Below are 27,663 nucleotides of genomic sequence, written 5' to 3'. Positions count from 1 at the left end.
TTTGTTTGAAATTTATGTTTTGGCATAGATGGAAATTGATTCATAAAGGAAGGGGACAACGTTATAGGCCATGCCCAACTTTACTTTCCATTAAAATCAAAGGGAAATGGGTAAGATTTACAACACCTCAAATCTTGCCCCCATTACTCTGTTGAAAGAGGACATGTTCTTTACTTGAACTTGCTTTTTATTTAGGTTTAATATATATATCATTCTTCTATTAGAAAATAAAATTTACTTACTGGTCCATTTTGTAGGAAATATGGGGCTCGACGATCTTATTGGCGGTAAGTCTACTTTTATATTCATAATGAATACATGATCGCTGGAACAGAAAGAACAAAAATAAAATTATAATTACCGTATAATCAACCTTAAAATGTGCCCAGACCACTCGTCTATAAAATACTTCTTAAAAGAGGTTGCTCATGTTCTCATATACAAAGATACTGGTCTGAAATATTTAAGTGGTTCTCTGGGGTCTATGGAAAAGATATTCCCCCTGATCCAGAACTGACACTTTTTGGATGCTCAGAGACTGCTTTGTACTTCACGTCTGAAGAACAACAAGCACTGATGCTTGGTATGGTGGCAGCCAAGAAAATGATCCTAACAGACTGGAAATCATCCATACCCCCCTGCTTCGAAAAATGGCTCAATGAAATGATAATAATCATATAGATGGAGAGGATACGCTTCTACAACTCCAAGGTACCCAACAACTTTTTAACTGTTTGGGGACCATTTATCAACCATCTCAAAGACCTATAATTTCATCATTTCATATTTTCTGCAGCGATGTAGTCCTGTGCTTTTTACTTGCGCTCTTGCAATGCCTGACTGTGTAGCACCATGTGGATTGTACCAATACTGTTATGTCAGGCGGCTTTGTCTGTTGTCTTTCTTTTCTTTCTCTTTTTTGTTTTGTTCTGTTTAAATTAAAAATTGGGGGGAAAAAAGGTTGCTCATGATGAATGATAGATTCATCGTACATTAACAACAACTTTCAAATTCAGAATGCAACTCTCCGGAGCGGAACATTCTGAGCCGAATGTTATCCATTGTATTTGCTACAGAATGGGGATCTTTTGAGACTGTTCAGAATTACTGGATAACTTATTGTTGCTGAACCAAAGTTGGATTTTGTTTTGGAAAATGAGAGCAAGTAGTATCCTGGATCTGGATCTGGATGTAGTACGCTGAGTGAGTCGATTGCAGTAGTGTAAATCTGAGGTCTGAGGTCTGAGGTCCCCACCTGCTTTAAAAGGGCATCAATTATACCGGTGCCCAAGAAGAGTAAGGTGACGTGCCTCAATGACTATCGACCAGTAGCACTAACGCCGGTGGTGATGAAGTGCTTTGAGAGGTTGATCATGGAGCAAGTCAACTCCTACATCGACAAAAACCTGGACCCACTGCAGTTCGCGTACCGCCACAACAGATCAACGGTGGATGCGATCTCGCTGGCCCTCCACTCCGCACTGGACCACTTGGACAACAAAAACTCATATGTCAGGCTGTTATTCATTGATTACAGCTCGGCATTTAACACAATCATCCCCTCCAAACTGGTTACCAAACTCGCAGAACTGGGTCTCTGCGCATCCCTCTGCAACTGGATCCTCGACTTCCTCGTCCACAGACCACAGTCTGTTCGTATTGGTGGAAATGTGTCAGCCTCAATAACAATCAGCACGGGAGCACCTCAAGGCTGCGTGCTCAGCCCCCTGCTGTACTCACTCTATACCCATGACTGCGTAGCGAACCACAGTGCGAACTCCATCATCAAGTTCGCTGACGACACCACTATTGTGGGGCGTATCACTGATGGGGATGAGTCAGAGTACAGAAGAGAGATCGAGCAACTGTCCATATGGTGCCAGCGCAATAACCTGGCCCTCAACACCAGCAAAACCAAGGAACTGATTGTGGACTTTGGAAGGAGTAGGAGGGGGACCCACAGCCCCATTTATATCAACGGGTCGATGGTTGAAAGGGTCAAGAACTTCAAATTCCTGGGGGTGCACATCTCTGAAGATCTTTCCTGGTCCGAGAACACTAACGCAATTATCAAAAAAGCTCATCAGCGCCTCTACTTCCTGAGAAGATTACGGAGAGTCGGATTGTCAAGGAAGACTCTCTCTAACTTCTACAGGTGCACAGTAGAGAGCATGCTGACCGGTTGCATCGTGGCTTGGTTCGGAAATTTGAGCGCCCTGGAGAGGAAAAGACTACAAAAAGTAGTAAACACTGCCCAGTCCATCATCGGCTCTGACCTTCCTTCCATCGAGGGGATTTATCGCAGTCGCTGCCTCAAAAAGGCTGGCAGTATCATCAAAGACCCACACCATCCTGGCCACACACTCATCTCCCTGCTACCTTCAGGTAGAAGGTACAGGAGCCTGAAGACTGCAACAACCAGGTTCAGGAATAGCTACTTCCCCTCAGCCATCAGGCTATTAAACCTGGCTCGGACAAAACTCTGATTATTAGCAACCACTTTCTGTTATTTGCACTACCAGTTTATTTATTCATGTGTGTATATATTTATATCATGATATATGGACACATTTATCTGTTTTGTAGTAAATGCCTACTATTTTCTGTGTGCTTAAGCAAAGCAAGAATTTCATTGTCCTATACAGGGACACATGACAATAAACTCACTTGAACTTGAACTTGAATTGCAGCAGCTTATTCATTGTTGAGGTGACATCATTACTGGCAACACTTACATTTCATTCCCCACTATCTTTAAGAAGGACTTCGAGTGAAGTTTCCTCTCACAACATGCGATGAATTGGAAGAACAGCATCTCATCAGCTGCCTTCTGAACTTACATCCTGAACATAGTGTTTTCCAGCTTCAGATACCCCACACCCTGTACTCCTTTCTCCCTCCTTCTGATGACCCAGTTTCATTCATCTGCCCACCGTGTTCCACCATCCCTCCATCATGCCGCTGGACTTATCACTTTCCTGACTTATCACATTCCACATCTGCAGCTCTTGTTGTCACTTATTGCTTTCCAGCCTCTGCCTCCACTCTTCCATCTGCCTCCCTGGTTCCACCTGTTCCCTCTTTTTCGGTACCCAGACGTGGCTTCGAAGGACGAGAAGCCGAAGCAAAGAAGGGGAGGCCAAATAACCGAACGGAAACTAAGCCGAAACGCCAAATAACCTAAAGGGTGGGGCGGCTAAATGCAAACTAACCGAAGGGGTAGGACGGCTAAAAGCCAACGAACCGAAAAGCTGTGTCGCCTACAAGCCGACTCACCGAATGGCCGCTCTGTCAAAACGCGGGACTTGTCAGCGATTGGTCCAGATCCCGGCGTCTATTACATCACTGGCCGGTGGAGACGGGAGGGTGGGGGTCATTTTCCCACACAAGCCATAGGTGACTGCTTCTCCCCCGCTCATTCCATCCTCACGCGGTTCCACCTGTCAGCCATGGCCTCACCACGCCCTTTCACCTCTTTATGCTGGTTATCTCCCCTCTTATAGCCTCAGTCGTCATGCAGTCTCGACCTGATATGTTGACTATCCCTTTGCCTCCATAGATGCTGCCTGACTCATTGGGTCCAGTAGTTTGTTTTGTGCTCCAGATTGCAGCATCTGCAGTCTCTTGTGTCTCAATCCATTGGCTTCCTTGGCACCTTTGGGTGGTACAGGTCACAGGTTTAAGAATTGCTGATGGAGACATACGTTGAGTAATGGCAGTAAATTTGCTCGCAGTCTAAACTGCAGCCATTCTGCATTGGTCATGGAAGTAATGAATGCTTACATTCTGAAGCCTGTAGGCTGCAGTCTAACTTCTTGAATCTTATTGAAATTGCAGAGTTTCCTATCATGTTCCTGGCTTGTGCCTTGTCAATGGTAGAAATGGTTGGGGAGTCACGAGATGAACCAAATGTCACAAAGCTACTCGGTACATAAATAATTCTGATCAGTGATTGCAGTTTTTCATCTTTGTAAAGGTAAATTAGTTTCAGAAAATAATTTTCCTTAACAACCAATCCTTTAGAAGTATACTAACAAAGTTTTAAACCGATTGAAAGATGCATCTTTGCTATGATGACACTCAAAGTTTCCGCCTGTAAAAAAAATGAGCTGGATCGCAGTAATTAATAAAACCATAAAATTACCGACATTTTCCTTTTTACTTTAATCTTCGGTCATTAATTTGAGATGCAAATTACCTGAAACATGTGCATCTAAGAAAGGAGAAATGAATTATGTCTAACTGAAGAATATAATTAAAATGTTCTGAGATCATTACTGTCAGTTGTCATGAAAATCTCAATAATTAATAAAAGTGAGATTCAATGCTTAATATGTAATAGCTCTTTTATATAAATCAACAATATTTAAAATTAGCAGTCACAAAGAATCACAGTTTGATAATTATCTTGGAACATATTTCTCAGTAACTCATTTTATTTTATATTTTATTTTGGTGTTTGGTGCACTGTAGAAGTTGGGACTTCTTAGAAAGTCAGAGACAAGATGGAGCTGAACATGACAGATTTCTAATTGAATGATGAGGTTTCTGAAGCTGATGGGCTTGTGTGGGTCCCACCTTTCTCATAAAGCTTTTACAAAACCCTGAAGTTTAAAACTCTCCGTCCTACATACAGCCTCTTCCCTGTGCTTTCATTTGTACTATCCCTGTTTCTGTAGATACGCACCCCGATCTCAGCCAAGCAGATGCATTGTGCAACAACTGCCCTCGGAATCAGAGATAAATAGATGTTGGGCAGAGACAGAATTACAAATATTCACTTTGTGATAAACTATGAGAATACTGACAGGATTGGTTCGCAATTTGTGACATTACCACTGCTAAAACATATATATATTTTAATTTCAGTGCCTTCATCTGTAGAGTAAACATCGTGAAATATCAACGTGGATTCCTCTTCCGAAGCCCGTTTTCTTTTCTAGGGGCTGTTATCACAGGCTGCAAACCATTTACAAATACCGGTGGTAGATAAAATTGCTGGAGAAACTCAACGGGTGAGGCAGCATTGATGGAGAGAAGGAATAGGCGACATTTCGGGTCGAGACCCTTCTTCTGAAGAAGGGTCTGAAGAAGGGTCTCGACCCAAAACATCGCCTATTCCTTCTCTCCATCAATGCTGCCTCACCCGCTGAGTTTCTCCAGCATTTTTGTCTACCTTTGATTTTTACAACATCTGCAGTTGTTTCTTAAACAAATACTGTTTCTTAAACAAGTACCTCGATGGATCCACATAAGGTAGTTGTGTTTTCCATTGCTGATTAGCAACTCATCATTAACCAAGAGCAGACATCGGTAACAGTGAGAGCTGCACTCTGTTGTACAAAATCTGCATCTCGAGATTTGTTAAATCAGAATTGACCAAGTTGAAATAAGTAGGGACTTTATTTTTAAATCCTTGACTACTCCTCCCGTCTTAATCCATATGACAATTTTCAATCAACATGCGAAGGTTAATTGTAAGTTATGATGTACACAAGTTTGAAGATTGAGGGGGGATCTTATAGAAACTTACAAAATTCTTAAGGGGTTGGACAGGCTAGATGCAGGAAGATTGTTCCCGATGTTGGGAAAGTCCAGAACAAGGGGTCACAGTTTAAGGATAAGGGGGAAATCTTTTAGGACCGAGATGAGAAAAACATTTTTCACACAGAGAGTGGTGAATCTCTGGAATTCTCTGCCACAGAAGGTAGTTGAGGCCAGTTCATTGGCTATATTTAAGAGGGAGTTAGATGTGGCCCTTGTGGCTAAAGGGATCAGGGGGTATGGAGAGAAGGCAGGTACAGGATACTGAGTTGGATGATCAGCCATGATCATATTGAATGGCTGTGCAGGCTCGAAGGGCCGAATGGCCTACTCCTGCACCTATTTTCTATGTTTCTATGTTTAAATGAAAATCTATCGTACTCGCGTATATCCAGTATTGTCTTCATTCTTTGACTTGCAGTAAACCAAAACTGCTGCATTGTCTGTAATCTCATTCATGAACAATTAGTTGCATCGATCCCCTTTGATCACCTGCTTGATGCTTATGAAGAGAACGACCTAAAATTTGTACATTTCTCATTGGGTCCCAAACGTATAAACTGTGTTATTTCGGACAGTAGAACAGGAATCACACAATGGTGATTAAGTTACATTGATCATTTCCATTTGCACTCAGTGGCAGACCCTTTACTTGTTAAACAGGTACACAAACCTACCCCAGCCAAGGCACTTTTTAGTTCACTTTTGTCCAGATATGGTGATAACATTCTCCACCTCTCTTCCAGGTTTGGATTTCTGTAGTCAAACAGTGAACGTTATTTATTATATGAACAATGAGCGTAGATGCAATATAGATGTACAAAGACATATATATATATATATATATATATATTTGCTAACAACACCAAAATTGGAGGAGTTGCAGACAGTGAAAAATGCAGTCAGAAGATACAGTGGAATATAGACCAGCCCCAGGAATGGGTGGGGAAATAGCAGATGCAGTTTAGCTCGAGCAAATGTGAGGTGTTGCGCTTGGGAGGTTGAATGTAAGGAGAGAGCATCCAGTTAATGGCAAGACCCTTAACAACATTGATGTGCAGAGGGATCTTGGAGTCCAAGTTGATAGCTCACTGAAGGTAGCAGTGAATGTAAGTAGGGTGGTTAAGAAGGTGTATGGTGTGTTAACCAACATTGACTAGAAGAGTCAGGAAGTCTTGATGCAGCTCTCTATAGGACTTTGGTTAACCCGCATTTGAAGTATTGCATACACTTCTGGTCGCCGAATAAAAGGGGAAAGATGCAGAGGCTTTGGAGAGGTAGCAGAGGAGGTTTACCAGAATGTTGCCAGCATTAGAGGGTTTCAGCTACAGGGAGAGGTCATAGTCATAAGTGATAGGAGCAGAATTAGGCTATTCGGCCCATCAAGTCTACTCCGCCATTCAATCATTGCTGATCTATCTCTCCCTCCTAACCCCAATCTTTTGGCTTCTCCCCGTAACCCCTGAGGTTGGATAGACTTGGATGGTTTTCTCTGGAATGTTGAGGGGAGATCCTTTAAAAGTATATAAAATTATGAAAGGCATAGATAGGGTAGACAGTCAGTCAGAATCGCTTTCCCATGGTGGAAATGTTCAGCACTAGAGGGCATAGCTATAAGGTGAGAGGGGAAAGTTTATTTTACACACAATGTGGTGGGGGGCTGGAACAAACTGCCAGGGCTGGTGGTGCAGACAGATACAATCGTGGCATTTACGGGGCTGTGGGACAAGCGCATGAAAGTGCAGGGAATAGAGGTCTATGGATCACGTACAGGCAGGTGAAATCAGTTTAACTATGCCTCATGTTCGGCACAAACATTGTGGGCTGAAGGGGCCGTCGTGCTGAATTCTTTTATGTTCCATGTTCATTGCAATGCAGATGCAAACGTTGCAGCTTACAGTTATTTGGAAAATTAAAGGTGATTCCCCGTAGCGTTTACATTAGAGTATCTTGAACGGTCATGGAAGAATTACAGTTAAAGAAGATTCTGTAAAAGGCCTGATTTACAGAGAAATACCTCCTTAACCATATTCCACAGTGCCACAAGTACAGTCTCTCCATTCTCCATCTAGAACACACACTCCATCTAGAACACACACTCCATCTAGAACACACACTCTCCATCTAGAACACACACTCCTCATCTAGAACACACACTCCCCATCTAGAACACACACTCCCCATCTAGAGCACACACTCCCCATCTAGAACACACTCCCCATCTAGAACATTATCTCCATCTAGATCACACACTCCCCATCAAGAACACACATTCCCCATCTAGAACACACACCCTCCCCATCTAGAACACACACCCTCCTCATCTAGAACACACACTCCATCTAGAACACACACTCATCTAGAACACACACTCCATCTAGAACACACTCCCCATCTAGAACACGCTCCCCATCTAGAACACACACTCTATCTAGAACACACACTCTATCTAGAACACACACTCCATCTAGAACACACACTCCATCTAGTACACACTCTCCATCTAGAACACACACTCCATCTAGAACACACACTCCATCTAGAACTCTCCACACCCGTGAGCGCACACACTCTCCATTTAAAACAAAGGATAGACACAAAAAGCTGGAGTAACTCAGCGGGACAGGCAGCATCTCCGGAGAAAAGGAATGAAAGACCCTTCCCCATTTAAAACCACTGTGCATTTCATCTCTGTCGACTCCAGTAACTCCAGATTCCACATAACCAAATGATCTTCCTAAATCAATTCAATTTCACCCAGTCCTCTACATTTTAACTAGTTTTCACAAAACCTCTCTCTGGTTGCTAATAACCAATCATTCAATTTGTGATCCTACTTCCCCCACAATGTACCTTTGTGTAAGCTCTCTAAACCTTTATTTCACTTATAAATACTCTTTTGCATTAGTCCAGGGAACTATGTACATTTAAGAACTATGTATACATGTAGTGTGATTTTTGATAAATTGAGATGTCAACCACTGCCATTGGTTCAATGTTGTTCATTTTCAATAAAGGACCTTTTACTTGGTTTTTTTGCCTTACTAAATGGCAATATTGAAGAACTATATGCTATACCCATTAAAAATTTAATATGCAAACAGATATGAACAGATATATTCATGTGCCCACCTTCGGATGTGTTTTGGATAGGCTCCAGTCGTCGTTGTTCTATCTGACTCGGTCTTTGGTCTTGTGCGAGCCTTGGGCTTTACTGAACCTGATTTCATTGAAGGCGAATTATTGGATTCTGTGCATAATAAAGATGCAAATTCATTGAACCGTGGTGAATATGGGTAAACTGGGAACAGACATAGTTATTCCGCATTACGTCTGCTCAACCAATCAGTTACATTTTTCCATAGATCTGTACATCAACCCACTTCCTTGCTTTTGAATGAATGAATGAATAAGTTTATTGGCCAAGTATTCACATACAAGGAATTTGCCTTGGTGCTCCGCCCACAAGTGACAACATGACATACAGTGATAGTTACAAATGACACATAAAACACTAAGCATTCATAATAAAACACCATTGATCAAACATGTGAACCAAACAAAATACCAGAGCAAAAGGAGGCTACAGACTTTTGGTTATTGTGTAGAGCTACTACTCGTGGATAAAAACTGTTTTTCTGTCTGGCTGTGGCAGCTTTGACAGTCCGGAGTTGCCTTCCAGAGGGAAGTGATTCAAAGAGCAGCATATTCTTAATATTTCTTTTGCAGCATATTTTTTAATATCCAAACCTAACAAAAAGTTGTAATTCCTAATTCTGGGTGATCCAGTTGTCTTTATTCCTTTGTGGAGAAAATTTCTGATTTGTGTGATTAATTTGCAAAGTCTAAGCAAAGTTACAAGGTGGCCATGGGCAGAGGAAATGGCAATGCATATTGATTACTCCAACTAGTAGAAATGGATCATTTGTACCCAACCTTTGCCTTTAACACCATGGAATATGTCTGGTCCACTTTTGACATGACAGTCATCTTGTCCTGCTTTCAGAATGCAGTGAAATGTGAACATCTAAATGATGCGAGTAAGAATTAAGTGGTGATAATTTTATATTGTCATACTGATTCATATTCAACTCGTCTCTCCGCCAGGCTTCATAAATAAAAATCATTTGTGCAATTTCCAGACAATGATTCATCAGAGGAGCAAATTCCTTCTGTGAGTGCAATGTCACCAAGATTTATACCAACCTTCCCAGTACTATTAAGATAGTTGATCTGTCAAATGATGGCTCTTAGTTCGCATGAATAGAAGGATTACCTAAATGCAGTGGGTAGAAAAGAGAGACAGGGTCCTAATCTCCTCCAAGGTCATCTTGGGTGAAAGAAAGACACAGATGCTGAGCCCCAAGATCATCGTAGAAAGAGTTCAAATCTACGCCATTCACAGCAGCAGAGAAGAAGCTTTTATGGTTCAGTATTGTAGGGCATTGCATGTATGCCGTTCCATGGATAGAATGGGCTCTGTTATGGAACTTCAGCTGTGGCAATAAAACAGTTTGTGTGTTCAATCACATGATCTACTTTGAATGCAATATTATCATCTTTAGCAACACACCAGATACCTGCAAAAACATGCTGCCCATCAGAGGATGGTCAAGTCAAGTCACATACAAAATGTGCAATGAAATTAAAGTGGCAATGCCTGCGGATTGTGCAAAAACAACAGAACAGGATAGAACAGAACCAGTATTTACATTTTAGAATTAAAAAAAAAAAAGACACAACACAACAGTAAATTAGTCCCTGGTGAGATAAGAGTTTACAGTCCTGATGGCCTGTGGGAAGAAACTCCGTCTCATCCTCTCTGTTTTCACGGCGTGACAGCGGAGGCACTACTCTCTGCAGAGCCTTCCTGTCCTGGGCAGAGCTGTTCCCAAACCAGATTGTGATGTTGCCGGACAAGATGCTTTCTACAACCCCAGAGTAGAAGCACTGAAGGATCCTCAGAGAGACTCTGAATTTCCTCTGCTGCCTGAGGTGGTAAAGGCGCTGCCTTGCCTTACTCACCAGTGCGGCAGTGTGTGGTGTCCATGTCAGATCCTCTGTGATGTGGACTCCCAGGTATTTGAAGCTGCTCACCCTATCCACAGTGGAAAGTCCACAATCAGCTGCTTAGTTTTTGTGACATTCAAGAGGAGGCTGTTGTTCTGACACCAGAGTGCCAGATCAGCCGTGATCGACGTGAACACTCTTTCCTTGACCCCAGTATGATGGTGATGAGCAGCAGTGGCAGTGACTGATCTGTAAAATCCAAGCCATCTTGAAAGGACGGGTAAAGTCCAAATAATCATTATTTTTTACAAGACAACCTACCAACAATCACCAAATATTAACAGCAATATCAAATGCCATCTCGTTGCTGAATTTGAGCATAGTACATTGAGAAAAGCCCAATGCATTAAAAATTGCATTGTAGAAACAAAATGCTGGAGTAACTCAATGGGACAGGCAGCATCTCTGGAGAGATGGAATGGGTGACGTTTCGGTTCGAGACCCTTCCTCAGACTGAAGAAGGGTCTCGACCTGAAACGTCACCCATTCCTTCTCTCCAGACATGTTGCCTGTCCCGCTGAGTTACTCCAGCATTTTGTGTCTACCTTCGATTTAAACCAGCATCTGCAGTTATTTGCAACAAAAGTTGCATTGACCTGTCCTGCTGGACATGAAGTTTTAATGTAAGGTTACGCACTGCATTGGTTGATGTAAACACACCTGGTTTGTAAGTATTACACATGTCCTCTTCAGGCTCATCTTTATTTCTTCCTGCTTTTCTCCTTCTCCTCGAACCATAAATCTGCTTGATGGAGGCGGCCATTTCTTTTTTATTGTCTGTTTTTACAGAAGTCTCCAGTTGTTTACGACTTGGTCTGTTATTCACTCTGGAATCTTTGTGCTTCTTCCGGAGGGATGCAGCTTTTTTTACATCATTATTTTTTCCCCTTGTAAACCTCGATTTCCAATGGAACCAGTGTTTTGTGTCGTGGATTCAATATCGTTTAGTGCAGCATTCTCTTTCTGCAAAGAGTTCAAATATTCATTAAACCTACAAATAGCCACAAATGGCTACATTTACACCAAAACAATATCACGTTTTTTATTTTCAAAAAGTTTTATATACTCATTACCCTAAGTATGGAAGGTCACATTAAATAAATGGATTAAAAAAACTGTACAAAATAAAAATGTATGCAGGTGTGTTCCTAAAAACATCTTGTTAGCAGCTAAACCTCTATATGTTTAATTCAGTTATAAAGTATATGCTGAAAATTAGATTAGGGGTATGGTTTTTTAAATCCCATGTCACGCCATTTTAATGAACGACTCACGTGAATTCTAGTCTCGTTACTCTGTCACATACCTGGATAGTGAAATGCTTTATTTTACATACAATCCAGTAAATTCATACTGTACAAAATCACAATTATACATAAGTAAAAGAGTGCAATGATTGGTCTACAAAACAGTGGATTTCTTCTGAGTTTTTGGCGTTATACCAAAAAAAATCACTAAATGCAAGTTACTCACATATCTGGCAGACCCCAGACATATATTCAGATTTAAAATTAAAACCGTACAAAAAAAAAACTTACTACGCAATAAAATCAATACGCAGTAAAACTTACTTACTATTCCAAGTCGTTAGGCAGGTAAGCATAGTATGGCACGATACAATCCAAACCTGATTGTACCAGAACAACCATATCCCAACACATATCACTGATCTTTATCAGCACTTTATCAGTTTATTTATTCATGTGTGTATATATTTATATCATGGTATATGGACACACTTATATGTTTTGTAGTAAATGCCTACTATGTTCTGTGTGCTGAAGCAAAGCAAGAATTTCATTGTCCTATACAGGGACACATGACAATAAACTCACTTGAACTTGAGTGCCATTGGGATTGGGCAGGAGATGAGGCTTGATCGTGTCTTCCATCCAAATACATGATTTGGTGTTAGAGTGCACAAGCCTGCCTGGGCTGCTGCCAGTGAGAACAAGTCTTCCATTCTCCTTGAGGTAGGTATTTTTCTCCCTCTCACCCTTAGTGAATTTATGCAGACCACTCTTCTTATGGCTCCTGGATCTTTCAATGTCCCCCCCCTAAACCTCCTCAGCTGATCCCAATCCTGGTGAATGTGACACAGGTGAATGAGTTCCTTGGAGCAAAGGCAGTGGAGGCCAATTCACTGGATGTGTTCAAGAGAGAGTTAGATTTAGCTCTTAGGGCTAAGGGAATCAAGGGATATGGGGAGAAAGCCGGAACGGGGTACTGATTGTGGATGATCAGCCGTGATCATATTGAATGGCGGTGCTGGTTCGAAGGGCCGAATGGCCTACTCCTGCACCTATTTTCTATGTTTTTATCTTCTGCCTCAACAGAATATGAAACATTGTGTACAATATGACCTCATCCCAAAATAGGGTCACCACATCAAATCAAAGAAGTTAGCCGTGTGACCAATCTTAATCTTGGCAGATTTTCTAAGAATATTCCAGTTAGTCACTGCACTGAGAATTACTTCCATAATTCTAATTCATCAGCCCAAAAACGATTTAAAAAATGTAAGGCGGTCAATTCATATAGATGATTAATATGATTGGAAATCCACAGATTATTAAAAAAATATTCAAGTGATATAAAAATGGAAAGAGCACCACGATATAATTATCCAGGCTACCACTTCTCCAAACCATTGAATCACACTGCTCCCCTCTTCCAGCACATAGGAGAATCGAGAACCATAGAACATAGGCTCAAGGTGAAGGGGAAAAGATTTAATCAGAATCCAAGGGGTCACTTTTTCACACAAAACGCTGCCAGAGGAGGTAGTTGAGGCTGGGACTAACCCATCGTTTAAGAAACAGTTGGACAGGTACATGGATAGGACAGGTTTGGAAGGATATGGACCAAGAGCAGGCAGACTTGTGTAGCTGGGACATTGATGGCTGGTGTGGGCAAGATGAGAGAGACAGAGAGCAAGAGAGAGAGGGGGTGGTGGGGAGGGAACTGTGGCCAACATTGTGGAGGATCAAATGGGGGAAGGAAGGCTAAAATAGAGGCATGGGAGGGTGAAAAAGAAAGCGAGAGAGAGGAGGGAAAGAGAATTGGGAAACATGAGAGATGGAGAAAGAATGAGAGTGGTGGCACTAAGAGGAGAGGAAAGTGGGATAAATTGAGATGGATATAGAGATGAAAAGAAAGGTGTAGCAGAGAGAAACATAGAAACATAGACAATAGGTGCAGGAGTAGGCCATTCGGCCCTTCGAGCCTGCACCGCCATTCGATATGATCATGGCTGATCATCCAACTCAGTATCCCATCCCTGCCTTCTCTCCATACCCCCTGATCCCTTTAGCCACAAGGGCCACATCTAACTCCCTCTTAAATATAGCCAATGAACTGGCCTCAACTACCTTCTGCAGCAGAGAATTCCACAGATTCACCACTCTCTGTGTAAGAAATGATTTTCTCATCTCGCTCCTAAAAGTCTTCCCTCTTATCCTTAAACTGTGACCCCTAGTTCTGGACTTCCCCAACATCGGGAATAATCTTCCTGCATCTAGCCTGTCCAACCCCTTAAGCTAAGATGTTTCCTTTCTGAAGCCGATGTTGTATTTGTGCTGCTCCTTTAATCCCACGGGCTCTGTTTGTGGTTTCATAAATAATATCAAGTTATTTAGTTTCGAACCCGGTTTAAGGACTATTGTGGATGCAAGGTTACAGACATGCAGGATAACTTCTTCCAGCTACCGCGTCTGCAATACCTCAACATAGACAGTGACTAATCTACAGGCTCCAAGTTCCTTTGCAAGTGCCACACCATTCTGATTTGGGAATATATCATGATTCCTGCATTGTCGCTGGATTAAAATCATTGATGGTGTTTTTTTACTCCCATTGTTCACAACACCTGTTCACCCCAATCTTCTGCAGGGCATATGGGGAGAGACAGTAAAGCCTGGCTTGGCCTTCACTGCTATGCCCACATCCTGTGAATGAATACAAAAAGGTCTACATTGTACTTACCTGACGTTCTGAGGCCCCTTTCTCACTAATCTCTAATTCATTTTCACAAGTCTCTCCATACATTTGGTCGCAGCATTTTCCTAGCATCTCGTTAAAGTCAGACAGTGTAATCAGGTCCTGAGAACTAACATCTTGCTCCTTTTCTTCAGAGTTAAATTCATCTTCAAATATTTTTTCAACATTTTCTAGCATGTCATTGCACTGACCAGTGCTTTTCTGCTGCACACCACTCATCCCATCTTCAGTAGAATCTGTTTTACATATATTTATGTTTGTGCAATAATATTTTAATATGTCTTTCATTTTAGGTATGATATTTTGCTGCCAATTATTAAACTGTGATACGTTTTCATCAGAATCCATTCTGCCACCAAAGATTTTATAGTAGATCTCCAGCAGCTTATAAAATGTTTGCATTGTGCCATGATGTTGCTTTTCATCTTCTTCTGAGCACATTCTGGCTGGAGTTACTGTTTCTTCAGTTGTGTTGGTGCTTGGGAAATCCACATTCAGCACATTCAGGTTTCTTGCATCTTCTGTTGTTGACATCTGAATGTTTGTTGATGAAACTTTAAAAACTGTTGCCGAACTGTCACTCACTTGTGGTAAGTACTCATCGTCTGTTAATGAATGGTTGCTAGCCATTTCCATTCTGCTTTCTCTTTCAACAGCACCCTGATCCCAAGTAAGTTCCTTTTCCCTTACACTGTGGGTTACAAGATCACAAGATAATTATGGATGAGGATGGAGGTAGAATGCATCTTTTTCCGTCTATCCAGAAAGAACCCACAGATTTCCAGATCCATCCCTGTAATTGTTTTTTTTTTTTAAGATTCTCAGGTTTTTATCTTTTTATTACTCTGGCCAGAATTCCATTCCAAACATTGCCCAAACTTTTTGTGTGCAGCATAAAATCTATATGTCTTTAATTTATCAAAGCAATAAAATGTAAGCTTCTTCAGACTTTCTTCGCAACCATCACCCTTATCTTGAGGGCTCTTCAATTTATTGGTTTTAGAACTTCAATGTTTCTTTGTTTTTCTCTAACCAATGATGAATGGAATACTCAAGATGCAGGCTGACATAAATACAATACATTATGATCTTAACTTCCTCTGATTTATAACCCACTGTTTAAGCTAAAAAATAAAAACATTTTCTGATTTTATTGAATCACTATTTGGACACGTTGGAATGAATATTCCTAACCGTAGATAGTAGTGCATCAGTGTTCAGACATTTCACCTGTAGCAGAATGAAATGTAGAAACAAGGAACTACGTATATACAAAAACAAGGAACTGGTTAATAGGCAAAAGGACACAAAGTGCTGGAGTAACTCAACAAATCAGGCAGCATCTTTGGAGAACATGGACAGGTGACATTTCAGGTCAAGATCTTTCTTCAGACTGGAACCTACGTGCACAGGATGCACTACATCTATCATGTTCTGCATGAAAAACCTACTTCAAGGCTTTCACACAAACTGAAGCCTTATTCCACACATTTCCATCCGTCAAATTTGTCAGAGCATTCTTGAAAATGCACCAATGACTCTACTTCTTTGGATGACTCAGGAAGTCTCCAATTACTCTTACTAACTTCTACAGATGCACCATTGAAAGCATCTTGGTTTGACAACAGCTCTGCCCAAGACCGCAAGAAATTGCACAGAAATGTGGATGTAATATGATTTATCTGGTTAGCATGTAAACCAGACTTTTTCACTGTAACTTCAAAGGTATCAAAGGTATTTTATTACTTGGTAAACATGACAATAATAAACCAATTCCGAATACTTTATTTACCATGATACATATATCATCTTCAAATGTCCTCTAGAAAGCTGATTCCATCTCTTTCAATTTAGAATTAGGAAGATTATATTATGTTCAGAGTCCAAGAAAGCTTACAGGGTCGCCAATGATAAATTAACGATGGGATTACAACTTTACTTTACGAGTGTAGGAAGGAACTGCAGATGCTGGTTTAAACTAAAGATAGACACAAAAACCTGGAGTAGCTCAGCGGGACAGGCAGCATCTCTGGAGAGAAGGAATGGTTGATGTTTCGGGTCAAGACCCTTTTTCAGACTGGAGTCTGAAGAAGTCTGAAGAAGGGTTTCGACCCAAAATGTCACCCATTCCTTCTCTCCAGAGATGCTGCCTGTCCCACTGAGTTACTCCAGCTTTTTGTCTATCTTTACTTTAAGAGTGGTGTGTGGTAAGTGAATTGGCAAAACTTAAATATAGTATGCCTTGGATGCAAGGTAGCTGTCTAATACCTACGCCTTAAAATTTATCCCTGTACCAAATTGCAATAGCTTAAAGGTTTATCACATTCTCATAGCTGCACATTAGCTCTACGCTTCCACCTAATGAAACCATTCAATCTATTTGAATACAACAGTTATTCCTATGTAATTATTACCAATATATAGACAGCACTTCTCATTTCATTTAGCATAATGGGTGCTCCACTTTTACCTACTGTCAATGACCAGGAGAAAGACATACAATTATTCCACCAACCATTCATGAACACTTTATTACCAAAAACTCGTTATAATGCGTTTTCATCAATACCCATCTCTGGTTCATATCAGTACTATTTTAAATCTAACAATGATCCTGAAACAGGCTCCAATTATTTATATACAATCACTGATTATATTCTTTCGAATTAAGTCTGCTGGACATGCATCAATTATTTCCTGAGGCAATTCAATCCCCACTGCTCTTATTGTCTTGAAAAACATGTATACCTTTATGTCATGTATTTTATGTCTTCTGTTATCCATCTTACAAACTGAAACTCAGATAGGAATCTACTCCTGAACCCTCCTTAGTTGGAATGCAGCACACACATACACAGTCTTCAGTAGAAATCCTGTTGATAAAATTATCAACATAATTCAATAAACAAGGGTCTTAGTTCATAGCTTTGTGTCCAGAACCATACTAGTTGCTCTTTTTATACTCTTTGTATTTCCAGAAACCAACATCAGTTTCAGCAATCCAAGTCTATTGCAAAGTACTGAAGAAGTTAGCACATTACCTCCTTTCACTTGTCCTAAAGTCCTTGGTATGCTGTTGAAAAAAGTAATTTGCCTTTTCAAATTGTTGCCCGATGCTGTCATAATGGTTATTCATGTGTACATGATGCAGCATGTGATGATTTAAAATCAATTTCAAAAGTATAAAATATTGCAAAATGTTTTTAATACTCAAAAATGATTTTATTTAACATTGAAGAAGTGGGATTCAGTGTTTGGGCTTGGTTTAGAGGTAAAGTTAGAACATCACATCTTCCCTGTGATAGTCACACACTTTAATTCAAAATAATGGCATACCTCCTAATGCATAACACTCAGCCACGCGTTTCATATTTCAATCTCTGAAAACTCTGAAAAGTAAGGAACATAAAAAGCCTGAAATAGAAATCTGCCCCCAAAAATAAACAAATATTTACTTCCTTGATGAGCATATTAATAGTAAGATTAAACAAGAACTTACCAGTTTGAAGTTTGATCGTTATTTTATGAGGAGTAACGTTGAGGGATTACGTGAAGAACCCCGCCAGGACGCATGCGTGTCATTCTTCAAAGCAGCGGTGTGAAATCACAGATAACTGTAATGACTAAACATAGTAAGATTAGAGAAGAGATACCAGTTGAGTATATGATCAATGGTGGGAGCGGAGGGCACGTATTCCCTCAACGTTACTCCTCATAAAATAACGATCAAACTTCAAACTGGTAAGTTCTCGTTTAATCTTACTATTTTACTTCGGAGTCGCTTGAGTGACTACGTGAAGATTTTAAAGCTCTGTGATTTCATGCCGTGGAAACGAGTCCATGCATCACATCTGCCTTGATTATGGGGAGAATAGAGTTAACATCATTAGACATCAATACGATATTGAAACCCAACGATAAATATATTAACACCAATTATTGCCCCTATTTATGGGGTAAATTATATTACAGAACTTAAATTTGTTTCTGCAAATGTTCCAGGTTCAATGACTGGTTTGTTATAAAGTCGTTGGAAAGTTTCCTCCGTTGACCATCCTGCTGTCTTGAGGATTTGGTCCATAGGAACGTCCAACTTCATAGCTGCCGATGTAGCTGCAGCCCTGGGGGAGTGAGATTTAAAAATGTTAGTGTCTACTCCAGCCTTTATTAGGACCTGTTTTAGCCATCTAGAGATGGTCTGGACTGTCACTGTTTTGAGTGGCTGTTTGTAGCTGATTAAAGTGACATTTCTTTCCCTCTGATGATCTTAGTATACTCCATATATAATAGTAAGTGTGTTACAATACAGAGACGACCATCTGTCGGGTAGGCCCTGAATTCTGTTTTTAGGCCTGCTGACCCCTGTCTGTTCTGTTTGACTATTTCCTTGATGCGAAAAGTTAAATTTCCAGATGAAATAATCATGTTGTCCAGCCTTAGTTTCTGTAGTGACTGGACCCTATGTGCCGTGACCAAGGCCATCAGCATGACTGTTTTCATAGTCAGTTTCTGTAGGGACAGAGCTGTAGCTGGAGACCAGTTTCTTAACATGGTCAGTACAATGCTCACATCCCATATTTGGGAGTACCTGGTTATTGGGGATTAACATTAAAATGCCCCTCATGAGTTTGGTTACCAGGGTGTGTCCCAACAGAATGCCGCTCTGTTCCTTGCCACAGGTATGTTGACAGAGCACTTCTGGCGCAGTTGATGGCACTATGACTGAGCCTCTCATCGTAATGGAGGCTTGCCAGGAATTCCAGAACAGACGGGATGTTCATAGATCTGTGGGTGATGTTTATTGTTGTGACAGTACTTCCCATTTCTTGAAGACACCAAGTACTGTTTTTTGGTCAACTGTCTGTGGGCCGCTGAAATAATATCCACTGTTCGGTCCGTCAGTCCCAGGTGTAGTAGAGGTGCTTTCAACTCTATAAATTAATAGGTTTATATAATTATGACATGGGTAACTACCCCTTGTTGCGGGAAGAACCAGTAAATTAGGTCTATGATGGATGGTGATGCATGGTTCTAAAACCATGTCGTGTATCACCGGGACCCATGGTTGAGTAGGCCAATCGGGTACTATCAAAATATCAGACGCGGAGTCTACTGTATATTCCTAAATACCCGACTGATGAGGCAGAAGGAGGGAATGCATAAATAAATAATCCCCCAATGCAGCGAAAATGCATCTGTAGCCACTGCCCCAGGTTCTGGTTCCCATGAACATAATTCGATAACTGGTGAGAGCATGGATGCGAATAGGTCGATATCTGGTGTTCCATACCGTGCTGTAATTTCAGCAATACATTTTTTATCCAACATCCATTCAGTGTTTTTCATAGAATTAGCGTGACCTGTTGTCTGCCACTAAATTCAGTTTATCTGGTAAGTAGGTAGCTGATATCCAAATATCTCTCTGGATACACGATTGCCAAATTGTGTTGGTCAGATTGTCACATGATGTCGATACGTTTCCACCCATATGGTTGATATATGCTACCACGGTGGTGTTGTCAATTTGTAGTCTAACACGCTGGTGATATAACCCAGAACAATATGACTTAAAGCCATGGAATGCACTCAACATTCCCAGGTAGTTTATGCCCAGTGTTTGTAATAATGATGCCTCCTGTGCATTCCATCTCCGCACAGCTGGAGGTGGAATTGGTAGCATCCCATCCAAGTGCACTGGCATCAGTATGTAGTTTCATAGACGGGTAGCTGATAATGTTTGGATCGGAACAATGCCTAATGTTATGTTTCCACCATTTTAGTTCCATTGTGGCCTCTGTTGGTAGCTTCATTGGTCTGTCAGAATGACCCCCATAATTTTTGAGTGCACGAATGTTTGCTCTCTGTAATTTTTGATAATGTAAAGGTCCGATTTGTGTGGCTGGAAACGCAGCCACTATAATGCCAAATATTCTTGCTACCAGTCTGATGGATGGTTTTGTTTTGCTGCAAGCCTCCATTAAGGCTGTAACCTTTTCTTTCGGCAAAGTCACTTACATGTGAACTGTGTTAAAGGTGAACTGCAGATGATCCATGTGTTAAATAACATCTGTGGTCACCTCTAATGGGTACTGTATAGTAAGCATTTTTTAATACGATGCTTGCCATGTAGTAACCTAGGAATCAATTGCTTAGCAGTAACAAAGGTTCCCATCTAGTAATGAATATAAAGTACGAAAGTATTCAAATTAGTCAAATCTATGATGATGTGGCAACCACCATCTATTTTATGATAAAGATTTTGGACACGAATTCCTGTGATTCGTGTTGGATATCCTCCATTACTCCTTTTTTATATAGGCACTGTAGTTCAGTATGCGCTTTTTTTTAATTTTTTTTTTTTTTTTTTAGCATGAGTTGGCGGTGTGGAAATGCAGGATAGTGAAGTAAAATTGGGAATGAGGTAACAATAGCAGTAATTGGACAAGAGGGGAGAAGTGTGAGAGGAGTAATGCCACGGGGTGGGTTTGAATGAGGAGGTGCAGGAGTAATGATTGATAATTCCACGGAAGGAATAGGGAAGGAATAGGAGAGGAAGTAGTGGGGAGAAAGGAGTGGGATTAGAAGCTGTGACAGAGAAGGAGCGGGTGTAAGAGTTGTGGGTAGCAGTGGAGGCAGCAGTATCAGGGTGTGTAGGAATCATGCCAAGGGAAGCAGTAGAGACAAGTGGACTGAGGACAGCAGGGATAGAGTCAAGAGCGTGGCGTAAAGGAGCTAGGAGGAGAGCAGGAGTGTGAAAAGCAGGAGAGAATTGGGGGTGGGAGTAGGGAAGGGACGGCAATGAAGGTCTGCGATGGGGAGCAGGGGAGGTTTTGTCATTGTACGCGAATACCAGGAACTCTGACGGATTGCAATGAGAATTCTCAAAGTTTCCTTGAGGAAGTCTAATGTCCCAACCCATTCCAGAGAATTCTTAAGAGTTTAAGAAGGAACTGCAGATGCTGGAAAATCAAAGGTAGACAAAAGTGCTGGAGAAACTCAGCGGATGCAGCAGCATCTATGGAGCGAAGGAAATAGGCAACGTTTCGGCCCGAAATGTTGCCTTTTTCCTTTGCTCCATAGATGTTGCTGCACCCGCTGAGTTTCTCCAGCACTTTTGTCTACCTTTGATTTTCCAGCATCTGCAGTTCCTTCTTAAACTCTTCTCCCACCCCCAATTCTGAGTCCATTACCACTGAAAATGTTGAAGGAAGATTAGGATGGTATTCTTCCTTCAACCGCATGCTACTGGTATGAACACAAGAATGACCGTCAGAGTCTGGGGATTCCTCACCATCATCATCAGGCACCTTCAAACCCATAGAATTAGAGTGGAAGCATGTCATCCTTTATTCCAAGAGACTATCATGGAAGAAGATCAAGACACTTCTATGTGGACACTGGAGCCAGCAGCTGGCTCTTACCATCTGCTCCTCAATCTCCAGCCTCTACCTTCCACCAGCCCAGGAATTCCTGCAGTATTCCCCTCACCCTCCCTCCCCACCCCAGCCCTCACGCCCCATATCTCCCGCTTCCCACAGCTGCCTCTCCCTCCCGTCATCCTCATTCCTGACCGGCTTCCAGCAGTTTTCCCCACCCCCGGGAACACTCATCTCCAGGACATCACCTTACCCCGGGGAGAGACCTAGACCCCTCTCCCTCTCCCCACCCAGTGGACCCCATAACCCCACCCCCAGACCCTTGATTAGTACGGGTGTCAGGGGTTGTGAGGAGAAGGCAGGAGAATGGGGTTGGGAGGGAGAGATAATAATAATAATAATAATAATATCTTTTATTGTCATTGCACATAAGTGCAACGAGATTTGGTATGCAGCTTCCAACCGATATCATAACATAAATAACTAATAAAATTTGGATTTAGATACCCCGAGAATATGGATTGTAAAAAGAACAGTAAAACAGTCAAAACAGTTCAACAGACTAAAGTGCAGATGTGTCTGTGCGACGTGACCATCCGAGGGAGACAGTCCAGGGGGGATGGGGGGCACTCAGCAGGGCCGGTTCAGAGCCGCTATAGCTCTGGGAAGCTGTTCCTGAGTCTGGAGGTTCGGGCGTAGAAGGCCTTGTAACGTCTGCTGGAGGGAAGTAGTTCGAACAGTCCATTACAAGGGTGTGAGGAGTCTTTATGGATGCTGACAGCCTTCCTGAGGCACCGTGTGTGGTAGATGCCCTCCAAGGCTGGTAGCTGTGTCCCAATAATCCTCTGCGTTCTGCGGACGACGCGCTGAAGAGCTCTCCTCTCCGCCTCCGTGCAGCTGAGATACCACACAGAGATGCCATACGTTAATATGCTCTCTGTGGTGCAGCGGTAGAAGGTTGTCAGCAGCTGTTGGGGCAGACCAGTCTTTTTTAATGTCCTCAGGAAGAACAGTCGTTGCTGTGCCTTCTTGACCAGCGCAGTGGTGTTGGTGGACCATGTGAGGTCCTCTGAAATGTGAGTGCCCAGAAACTTAAAGCTGGACACTCTCTCCACACTTTCCCCGTAGATGGAGATTGGGGCGTATTCTCCATTATGGGACCTCCTGAAGTCAATAATCAGCTCCTTGGTCTTGGAGGTGTTTAGTGACAAGTTGTTACATGCGCACCACTCCGCCAGGTTCTGCACCTCCGCTCTGTATTTTGTTTTATCATCGTTGGTGATCAGCCCAATCACTGTTGTGTCGTCTGCAAACTTCACGATGGTGTTGGTGTCGAATGCAGGAACACAGTCGTGAGTGAAGAGGGAGTAGAGCATGGGGCTTAGTACACAGCCCTGTGGTGTGCCGGTGCTCAGGGTGATAGTGGAGGACAGGTGCGGGCCCTGTCGGCCATGATTGAATGGCGGAGTAGACTTGATGGGCCGAATGGACTTATTCTACTCATAAGGTCATAAGGAATAGGAATAGAATCAGTGTAGGAAGGAACTGCAGATGCTGATTTAAATCGAAGATAGACATAAAATGCTGGAGTAACTCAGCGGGCCAGGCAGCATCTCTGAAGAGAAGGAATAGAATTAGGCCATTTGGCCCATTGAGTCTACCCCGTCATTCAATCATGGCTGATCTGTCTCTCCCTCCTAACCCCATTCTCCTGCCTTCTCCCCATGTGACTCCTATTCCTTATGACCACCTCTGGGTCATCCCTGCTTTCCCCATCTCTGGGAACACTCTGAGACCCCCCTCTCGCCACAACCCCCCTTCTCCCCCCAACCCCCCTTCTCCCCACAACCCCCCTCTCCTCCCAACCCCCCTCTCGCCACAACCCCCCTCTTCTCCCAACCCCCCTCTCCCCACAACCCCCCTCTCCTCCCAACCCCCCCTCTCCCCACACCCCCCTCCCCCCCAACCCCCCCTCTCCCCACAACCCCCCTCCCCCCCCAACCTCCCCCAACCCCCCCCTCTCCTCCCAACCCCCCCTCCCCCCCACCCCCCTCCCCCCAACCCCCCTCCCCCCCAACCCCCCCTCTCCCCACAACCCCCCCCCCCCCCCTTCCCCCACCCCCCCTCTCCCACACCCCTCTCCCCACACCCCCCCTCCCCCTCCCACCCCCCCCTCTCCCCCACCCCCCCCTCCCCTCCCAACCCCCCCCCTCCCCACACCCCCTCCCCACAACCCCCTCCCCCCCATCCCCCCTCCCACAACCCCTCCCCCCAACCCCCCCTCCCCCCCACCCCCCCCTCTCCCCACAACCCCCTCCCCCCCCAACCCCCTCCTCCTCCCACCCCCCTCTCCCCCAACCCCCTCCCCCCCTCTCCCCCAACCCCCTCTCCTCCCACCCCCCCTCTCCCCACACCCTTCTCCCCACACCCCCCCTCCCCCACAACCCTCCTCCCCCCTTCTCCCCACAACCCCCCCCCCTCTCCCCACAACCCCCCTCCCCCCCTCTCCCCCCTTCTCCCCACAACCCCCCCTCCCCCCCTCTCCCCACAACCCCCCTCCCCCCACAACCCCCTCTCCTCCCAACCCCCCTCCCCCCCCCCCCACAACCCCCCCTCTCGCCACAACAGTGATAAGACAGAATTCCTCCTCATAGGCTCCAAAGCCACACTCAGCAAAATCAATAACCCCACTCTCACCATCGACGGCACCACTGTCTCCCCATCTCCCAAGGCCCGCAACCTTGGCGTGATCTTTGATTCCACCCTCTCCCTTGAGCCTCACATCCGCCATGTCATTAAAACCTCCTTCTTTCATCTCCGCAACATCGCCAAACTCAGACCCTCTCTCACACCTCCCGCTGCTGAAAGACTCATCCATGCCTTCATCTCCTCCCGACTGGACTATTGCAACTCACTTCTCCTTGGCATCAGCTCCACCTACATCAACCGACTCCAACTGGTCCAGAACGCAGCCGCCCGACTCATCACCCACACCAAATCCTGGCATCACATCACTCCAGTCCTCAAAAAACTTCACTGGCTTCCCGTCTCCCACCGGATCACCTACAAAATCCTGATCCTCACCTACAAAGCCCTCCACCATCTGGCCCCCCCATATCTCACTGACCTCCTCTCCCCCTACCAACCCTCGCGGTCCCTCAGATCCACATCAGCCGGTCTCCTCTCCATCCACAAGTCCAACCTCCGCAGTTTTGGGGACAGAGCCTTCTCCAGGGCAGCTCCCAGGCTCTGGAACTCCCTCCCCCAACTGATCCGCAATTCCGTGTCCCTCACCATCTTCCAGTCCCGCCTCAAGACCCATCTCTTCACCTCTGCCTATCCTTAACCCCACGTCCCCCTCCCTTTTCATCTGTGCATTAATTGCCTCATATTGTGTTTTGTATTGAATTCTGTCTTTACTTTGTGTACTGGTCATGTCTCTACTATTTATTTCATTCCCCTTACATGTTTTTCCTTTACCTGCTAAATTTTTGTAAGGTGTCCGTGAGACTCTTGAAAGGCGCCCATAAATAAAATGTATTATTATTATTATTACAACCCCCCACTAGACCACTCTCTCCCCCCTCCCCTGGGCCCTGTCACCATGGCAACGCCACGCAGCCGCCACCCGGAAGCAGAAGCCGCAGCATCAGCAGCGCCGCTCGCTCACGCCGGGGCCGGGGTCGGGGTCTGTGTTGGAGCCGAGGGGCCGCGTCACCGGGTCGCCGGGGAGAGGAGAGGAGAGGAGAGGGTGGGTCGGTAGCGCTGTCCCGGGGAGACGGGCCGGGCCGGGGTGGGGTGGGGGGGGGGCGGCGGGATGAGGGGGGTGAGGATGGAGGATGGGGATGAGCGGGAGATGCCGGGCCGGAGCCGGAGCCGGAGCTGCCCCGCGCGGTCCTAACGCCCACCCCCGGGTCCAGGGTCCACAGCCCCCACCACGGCGGAGCGGCTTTGTAATGGAGCGAGTTGCATGGCCGTTGATGTGTGTGTGTGTGTGTGTAACGATTGTGTTGCAGGGCTCGGGGTCTGCGAGGTAAAACATGACGTTTCTGAAGCGGAGGAGGCCTGTCAAAGGCACCGAGGAACACCCGCGCCAACAGGAGGATGAACAGCCCAAAGACAAGTCCAGAAGCGGTAGGTTTCCTTGGTCCTCCAAAATATTCCAAATGGAATAAATACAAGGGGAGAATGGGTGGAAACCCTGCTTCAGACTGGCAGTCTGGCCCGCTGAGTTATTCCAGCACTGACTCTGTGTCTTTTTTTTTGGATTATGTTTACAAGAGAGAATATTTTAAAAAAATCACCGGCACGTTAAATAAGTGAAGAATAGTAAAAGCGGAACTTACTATCATATGTAACAGTTGGGGGGGAAATGTCTTGCAATATCTTTTGTATTTTTATCCCTTTCAATGAATTGACAGCTCTTTAATACCAGGCCACTTCATTAATCACTATTACAACATACAAAGTAAGATGATCGGATTGTAGACAAACAACAATGATGAAGGATGATGTTGATCGAGGGATAGTGTTGGATAAGGTGTCAAAGCCAACATTTTCTCATTGATTGACTGTCGGCAGATCATTTGCATCCATTTTCAGGAGCAGCTCATCCTAAATACAGCACGTCTTAAATTGTAATACTCTTATACTCCAGCAGAGTATTGGCCGAGACAGAACATAGAGGTGTATTTAAGGAATCACTAGATAATTGGATAAACTAGAAAACCAGAGCATATGCTGTGAGATTTTAGATGTTGTGTGAGTGAAGGTTAGCATGGAACAAAAATACCAGCATAAAACCTGCATGTCGGATAACTTGTTCAAAAGGGAACTGCAGATGCTGGAATATCGAAGGTACACAAAATTGCTGGGGAAACTCAGCGGGTGCAGCAGCATCTATGGAGCGAAGGAAATAGGCGACGTTTCGGGCCGAAACCCTTCTTCAGACTGATGGGGGGTGGGAGAAAGAAGGAAAAGGGGAGGAGGGGGAGGAGCCCGAGGGCGGGCGGATGGGAGGGTGGGAGGAGACAGCTAGAGGGTTAAGGAAGGGGAGGAGACAGCAAGGGCTAGCAAAATTGGGAGAATTCAATGTTAATGCCATACGGACGCAAGGTCCCCAGACGGAATATGAGGTGCAAGTGTCTCAAATACAGACGCGTCTGTACATTTCCACATTGGTACATGAATGTGTATAATAGTTTACATGTTAACCCTGATTCAGAATCGATTGTACAATGCTGTTACAAGTGCACTTCCGAGGCTGGTTTAAAAATATTTACTTTGCCATCAATTATTACCTAAGCATTTTACGGTTGTGCCTATAACACCTTATTTCTGTTACTACTTTGCACATATTTTTACAGCATTAATATTATCACAATACATCGGAATGCTTTATTTTACATTGATTTCCCCCAACAGTTTTACTGTTTGTAGGATTTAAAATAGTAGGTGACACAGGCATTTTCTTATTGGTTTTATTTTACATGACTAGTTAGATTTTAAAGAGGTTCAAAATAATGTGGAAGGTTAAAAACAAAGAACTGCGGATGCTGGTTTGTAAAATAAAGACACAATGTGTTAGGGTAACTCAACAGGTCAGGTTGAATCGCGGGAGAACGTAAATAGGTGCCGTTTCAGGTCGGGATCCTTCTTCAGACAAAAAAATAAC

The 27,663-nt window shown here is 43.7% G+C and overlaps 2 protein-coding genes across 4 annotated transcripts in view; one reads left to right on the top strand and one right to left on the bottom strand.

The window, feature by feature from the left end:
- Positions 1 to 11,131: 11,131 nt before the first annotated feature.
- LOC116982895 lies at positions 11,132 to 15,415 on the bottom strand. The gene is made up of 2 exons (XM_033036446.1): positions 14,599 to 15,415; positions 11,132 to 11,577 (listed from the first exon to the last, which is right to left on the bottom strand). The coding sequence occupies exons 1-2, from the start codon at positions 15,247 to 15,249 to the stop codon at positions 11,482 to 11,484; spliced, it is 747 nt and encodes a 248-aa protein (XP_032892337.1). The 5' UTR covers positions 15,250 to 15,415; the 3' UTR covers positions 11,132 to 11,481.
- A 10,247-nt stretch (positions 15,416 to 25,662) lies between these two features.
- The window catches only part of dpy19l3 (dpy-19 like C-mannosyltransferase 3), a 38,207-nt gene continuing 36,206 nt past the window's right edge, over positions 25,663 to 27,663 (top strand). Inside the window, exons 1-2 of one of the 3 annotated variants that reach the window (XM_033036444.1) lie at positions 25,663 to 25,740; positions 26,006 to 26,123. In XM_033036444.1, coding sequence (XP_032892335.1) covers positions 26,030 to 26,123 — 94 coding nt within the window. In that variant the 5' untranslated portion in view covers positions 25,663 to 25,740; positions 26,006 to 26,029. Of the gene's footprint in view, positions 25,741 to 25,854; positions 26,124 to 27,663 lie in introns of those variants that run through there. The other 2 variants (XM_033036443.1, XM_033036445.1) reach the window with 2 other exon arrangements.

This window comes from Amblyraja radiata, chromosome 17 (genome assembly GCF_010909765.2).
Source record: "Amblyraja radiata isolate CabotCenter1 chromosome 17, sAmbRad1.1.pri, whole genome shotgun sequence".
Lineage (NCBI taxonomy): Eukaryota > Metazoa > Chordata > Chondrichthyes > Rajiformes > Rajidae > Amblyraja > Amblyraja radiata.
This window is presented reverse-complemented; position numbering and strand designations above follow the sequence as displayed.